The 6,565-nt window shown below is 35.3% G+C and overlaps 1 protein-coding gene across 1 annotated transcript; it reads right to left on the reverse strand.

Annotated features, from left to right (window-relative positions):
• Nucleotides 1-3,018: 3,018 nt before the first annotated feature.
• LOC149258393 (uncharacterized) lies at nucleotides 3,019-4,488 on the reverse strand. The gene has a single exon (XM_089414312.1). The coding sequence runs from the start codon at nucleotides 4,486-4,488 to the stop codon at nucleotides 3,019-3,021; it is 1,470 nt and encodes a 489-aa protein (XP_089270438.1).
• Between the last annotated feature and the right edge of the window lie 2,077 nt (nucleotides 4,489-6,565).

Here is a 6,565-nt window from a genome sequence, read left to right on the forward strand (position 1 = left end):
ACCTATGTTACGCTTTTCAGAAACATGGGAGACATTACTACCAGTGGAGATTTTTTTAGTGATCAAAATTAGGTCTATATGCCACACTATTGCTAAAAATCTACATGAAAACCTGAGAAATACTTTTTTAATTAGTACATAAGGTACATATTTTTAACTTGTCAAAATAACAACGAAATTCACTTCACATCCCATGGAAGTTACTCATTAAGTGTTAAGTAATGAACATACATAACATGCCTTCTCTTATCTTGTGAGAATAAGAGAAAAAACCCTTGTACATGATTGGCATACCAAAACTGATTATTAAAAAAAAATCCCATATTGCCACATTCTTTAGTTGAATTTCAATAATAAAATTGTAAAATTTGGCACCCAACACAACGTATGTTATTAAGAGAAGTCCTTGTATAATTGAGCAAGGATTAGTTTGAAAAAAAGGTAATAAGTCTCAACATCCATTCCATAATGAAAAATGTGACAATACTGCATGAAAATAGGGAATAAATTTTGAAATAAGTTGGGAAGTGTTATGAACTCTAAGCTCCACTGGCTCAAATAAGTATTTAAGAATGAACTCTAACGAGAGGCACATCTAGCATATGAAACATGCAATGAACTATGCTGGAAACCTAGGCGTTGATATTTCTCATTATCATAACTCCAACTACAGGTGATGCATTTCATCAAAACTTTAGTCCTATCTAGAAACAAAACAATTATTACAACGAGAAAATCAAGTCAACCTTGAGGAATCCTACCTAGAACATGCTTTTAGCTAGTAGAAGATGGTGAATATCAACAAAACTTGAATTACTCCAACGAAACGTAACTGCAAAAGTTGTCTATGTGCTACTACACCATTTGGCATTAATCCAATGGAATATTGGAGGTACCAATTCAAACCTTGATATCAAATGGGTAAAGATGCCCATCATAAAAAAGGCATGTAGCTCATTGGTAGAGTAGGTCCTAGGTTAAATTCCTAGCCCACTCAATTTTCAATAGAATGGATGTGTAGACAACGCAATAAAAGCACTGAAGACAAAGAACACTCTGTGTTGATGCCACGCTTACAAAACTACTCACATCAACCACAAAAATAGGCAACAACCACTTTACACCACATCAACTGCTTGCAACAAAGAATTTCATTGAATAAGAGAGCATAGTTACAAAAACCCTACATCAAACAATAAAACGGTTAAACTTATTGTACATAATACAACAAACATGGTCTTCTCCTCCATCAAAGTTCTTCTTTCTCCTCAAAGATGGTTTGCAACTCCTTTAACGTTCACCAATATATTATCTCGATTAGGTAAGATCCTAAAAGGAACTATGGCCTTGATTAAAATATCTTACTAGATTGGAATAAGCAGGATCTGTCATCACACCACTATGGTCTATAAATAGGATCTACGATCATAGCAGTTTTCAAAATAAAGTGTGTTGTGTTTGATTCTAACTACACCATATTTCTACGGTTAAATTCAAATAACTACATATTTTAACTGGATATACAAACTCCAATATCACCTAAACTCATCGATATTTGAATAAGCTAACTTGTTGTAGGGAAACCCAACAACCCCCCATTTTTGACTTATTGAATCAAATAATGGGGACCCTTACATTAATTTTTGGTTAAGCATATTTTATGATTTTCATTTTTATTAATCGTCTTACAATTTTGTCATTTTTTCGTTTTAATCGGATTTCTATTTTGATTGTTTCATTGAATTTAACTTTTCACTAACTTTCCATCGATACTTGTTTCGCCTCATTTGGTCAACCAATTTGTAAATAGCACTCCTTTGAAGTTTGATCATTTTCTTGCCTAGACTAAAAAATGTAAATAAATGTATGATATTTCAATTTTTGCAATTAAAATAGTCATTCATTGTAAATATTAACTTTTAGTGAATTTTTACTAATTTTTCTCATTTTTTCACTAACGGTCCTACAAAATGACCCAGCTAAGTTGTACAATAAATGAAAACATGTTTCAGGATCTTGGTAATTTACTCCAATTTGTTATTTTAAAACAAATTGCCAAACCCAAAACCCCAAAATTGCAAAGTCACTGTAGTCCAATTTATAGGATGGTTAATCCACGTGGCCCCACTTCACATCACCTCTTCCTTTCTGAAATCCTGAAATGTTGAAATGTCGAAATGCCGAAATTTCGAAATATCGGCAAAATTCATTAGCGTGCAATTTTTTCCGATATTATAAAACTCTGAAACTGCGATTGCGATTTTGAAATTATGCGATGGGGGTAAAAAGTTTTATCTTAAGTTTTTGGTTCATCGCCTTATATCTCACCTTATACCTCCTGACTCCACTTACATCACCCTCACCTCACATTCCACTCACCCCACCCTCCATAACTCCTCTCCTCACTTAACTCCCTCCTCCCTCCATAAAATACTCATGTAACCTGATTTGTTTTCACTTTTTGAGTTTGGGGTTGATTCCAATTGTTTGTTTTTTTAATTAAATTTTATTATATATTATATAATATTATAATATAATTTTATTATAATTATAATTTTAATATAATATAATATAGTTATTTTTTTTTTTCCCGTGGAAAAAGTCGTAATTTCTATTAGTCATTTGAAATTACATTCTGTAGATGCTGTGCATATTCATACTGAGACAGTGTGTCTCTCAGAGAGTTCTGTAGGAGACTGTCCTGAGTTCCAAAAAGGAAAAACTAGAAAAGATACAGAGATATGATCATATGAAAAATACCATGCACTCTCCGAACTGTTGGTCCACGCAGGGAGTTCGGAGAGGTGTCTGTCCATAAAGCTTCTGTCTATAATAGAAAACAGAAAATAGAGATAACATGTAAACTGTGTTTGCTGTGCAACCATGAGTTCTGCCTCCCATTTAAGGAGACACAAAAAATATAGAGTTTGCTGTCCATTTTATCAGTTTTATCTAAATAGCATGTAAATGAAAAAAAAAACAAAAAAGAGCATCTGTTTATGCATAATGGGACCCCTTTCAGTTCTGAGTATCCCTTTGTGCCTGATGATCAACAAAAGGTCGATGGTAGTGCTGAAAGTAGGTTCCATCCAGGTCTTCTTGTATTAGCCAGTCCGCTTCTTCCCTCTGCGCTGCTTGCTTGGATAGGTAGTCCGCCCGAGTGTTGCGCTCCCTGTAGATATGTCGACATTCAAATTTTTCAAAAGCATCTGTTAGTCTGAGTGCCTCTTCCAGAATGTGTCTCAAAGAGAAAACAGAACATGTTGATTTCCTTGTAAGCCAATTGCAGACAATCTGTGAATCTCCAAACAATTGAAGTTTTGTGCAGCCTTTTTCATGTGCAAATGTGATGAGGTGTTTTGCAGTGATAAGCTCAGCATAGTTGTTTGTGCCCCTCCCCAGGTGAATTTGCAGCATGAAGTAGTGGCTGTCTCTCAGGTAGAGTAGGGCTCCCCCCCCACAACCCGTCTCTTGGGCTGAGCCATCAAAATAGGCCCAGGGATAGGATTTATCTATAAGCTCCGGGGTGATGGTCCTATGGGGGGCAGGTGGAGGATCTTCAGGAATGAGAGCTAGGTCTGCAAAGAGGTGTGCTATAATGGCAGGCCAGAGAGGAGACTTTTGGTCAAAAATGGCTCTGTTCCTTGCTGTCCAGATGGACCAGCACATCAGGAGGGGGATATTCTTGTCTTTTCCTTTGTGACGAGCCTGCCAGTTTTCCCAGGCATCACTTAAAGAGTGACCCTGCCATAGCTGAATAGAGGGAGACATTGTAGTAATGAGAGTCCACTGTTCTTTGACAACCGGACATGAGAGGAAGAGGTGTTCAGTATCTTCGTCGTTCATTTTGCATAAGTGGCACCAGAAAGGTCCATGGAAGGACCGCTTTTTTAGATTTGCTCCTGTAGGTATCTTGTTGAAGAGAATTGCCCACATGAGGAGGCGAGTTCTGGGTGCAGCTTTTAGATGCCAGATAGATTTCCACCATTGTAGCATATTGTCTGGTTTCAGTGGCTGCATGAGCTGTAGGTATCCTTCTTTCGGGGTGTATGAACCACTTTTTGCTAGGGCCCAGACAATTTCGTCCTCTTCCTCTGTGATTCTAACCTGTGCTTGTGAGAGCGCCTCTATGTAATTCTCCCATATTTGTCTCCACTGATTAGGAATGTGAAGGTCTCCGCATGTCCTCCAGGCCTGTTGGAGAAAAGTGGAGTTTGCCTGGTCTGCAATATGAGAAATATGCGTGACTCCCTGATTTCTGAGGTGGATTAGGAGCTGTGCTGGTAGATTGTGCATATTCCCGCAGCCGATCCATGGATCAATACCGACTCGAACAGAGCTGCCTTGTCTGATCCTCCAGGTGATGCCTTCTCGGATTAGGGGTAGGGAGTTTATGACCGCTTTCCATATTATTGAATGCCTACCACTTCCTCTCTGTTCCCTGCATACCCAGCTGTAAATACTATCTGGAGCGATGTATTTCTCCATGACTACCTTCGTCCAGAGGCTGTTTGAAGTGAGGAGTTGCCAGCCCAGCTTGGCTGCCAGTGCATTTGCAAATAGATCCAGTCTCTTTATCCCCCAGCCACCCCATTTTTTTGGTCTCGCGATGGAGTCCCATTTTACCCATGCAAAGAGGTTTCCTTGCCTGTTTCCTTTCCATAAGAATCTGCAGCAGATTTTCTGTAGCCTGGAAAGAATCCCTCTCGATATCCAATATAATATAGTTATAATATTAATATAATATAATATAATATAATTCTAATTAATTTTTAAATCATTTGTATATATATTAATTAAATTTTGTCAATAATTAATTTAATTTGTAATTGCAATTAATTAGCATTAATTAAATAATAACTATAGTCTAATTTAGGATTAGAATTTAATTAAAAACTCTGATTTTTAGCCGAAGCAACAAAAATTCCAGAATTCTGGCTATTTTAATACTCTAACTTTAGAAGCTCATAAATGGAGTTTTACTTGGCCAAGTGAGATCGAGGACGGCTCATTGGAAAGATAAAATCATGGAGAACATTTTTGAAGTGGTTTCATTACTAGATTCGATCATTTACTGGGTCTAAAATCCAACAGAAGATCAAGCTCTGAATTTTTAATAAAACTAATTTTCTAAGTTTAATTTTCTACATTCTCATTTGCTCGTGACTTCTTCTGAGTGTAGATTCATTCACCTATGTTCTCCTTGGCCAATAAAATTTTCATAGACATCAATAGAAAGCTCTGATTCCTTTTATTTTAATTATGTAACTAAAGTTTTGATTGGATTTGTTTTAAATCCAAATTTGGTATTTTGATTTTATTTTTTCATTTTAATTTACTTTTGATTTGTTTTTGCAGGAAAATAGTTGAAGATATGAGGAAAAGAATATCTCAGTCAATGAGAATGCTCCAGTAATAGAAGAATGGAATTTTGGCCAATGAAAATTGATGGATTAGATTTATTCTTCAACAAACTTTCTTGTTGAGATTTATTTTTAAATATTATAAATAGCATATTGTAGAATGTATAAGGGGTTTCTCTTGTCTGCAATTCTGAATTCTAAAAGCACTATTGTAATAGGTATTTAGAGTTGTAGGTGAGAGGAGAGATAATCTCAGATCTAGGCATTATTGAGGATTTCTCTTTTACATTCTGAATTATGTATGATGGGCAGAGCATGCACTACTTCAACACTTGTTGTAACAACATAAGTTCAAAGATTGTAGACGACTATTGGAGACCAGAGCTAGAGAAATGGATTCAATAAATTGATATTTCTAATACTATTGTTTTAAATACTATTTTCATTCTATGATGGCAAGAATGTGTCATTTTATTCATATTTGTGCACTTTCGTCGATATGAGTAATTTATCTCATTCATATGTTATTATTTATCTCTACTCTTATGGGTTGAATTCTGATTTCTGAGTAACTATTTACTCAGAAATCTGTCTTTTAATATTGATTTAATAAATAATGATATGTTGTGAACTATTTCCTCATATTATTGTTTAATTATTTGAATTATTGATTTAACAATCAATATTATTTTGTGAACTACTTCCTAAATGTTGTTGGTTGATTATTTCAGTTAAGAGATCTCTGAATATAATGTGTTTTGGTATTCATAATGTCAGTTAATTGAACTACTTTGTTAGCTTGATATTCATTATAAGCAAGACATATTTAAATCCCAGTCATTTAAATATCATACTCTCGTTTGGGTTAGATCTATATCTACCTAATTGAGATAGGATTGGGATTTAGTTCATTTTGCTTGCATTTTAGAATAATTTTGCATTTATATTAATTCTACATACCTAAAAGTCCTCTTGACAAAGAGACAAACTTTAGTTGTGGCTTGGTTGAGCCTTAGATCAGCTTAAGGATCAGTCTCTTGCATGATCAACAAGAGAGATGATCTGATGTCTCTTCTCCATTGGTGGATAAAAGTCATATTTTAATCCATTTGGAGATTGAGAGAAGGTAATTGGACCTAGTTAAACGAGTCGGAACCACCATTCCAAACAGAAAAGGAGTTTCTTTAAGGTCTAGACCGGGT

The sequence above is a fragment of the Pinus tabuliformis genome, chromosome 6 (assembly GCF_031772625.1).
Source record: "Pinus tabuliformis cultivar Carrire ecotype Pingquan chromosome 6, CPIR1, whole genome shotgun sequence".
Lineage (NCBI taxonomy): Eukaryota > Viridiplantae > Streptophyta > Pinopsida > Pinales > Pinaceae > Pinus > Pinus tabuliformis.

Excerpts from the sequence above, each read along its gene's own strand:
- LOC149258393 (XM_089414312.1), bottom strand. The coding sequence starts at position 4,488 with ATGGAGAAATACATCGCTCCAGATAGTATTTACAGCTGGGTATGCAGG.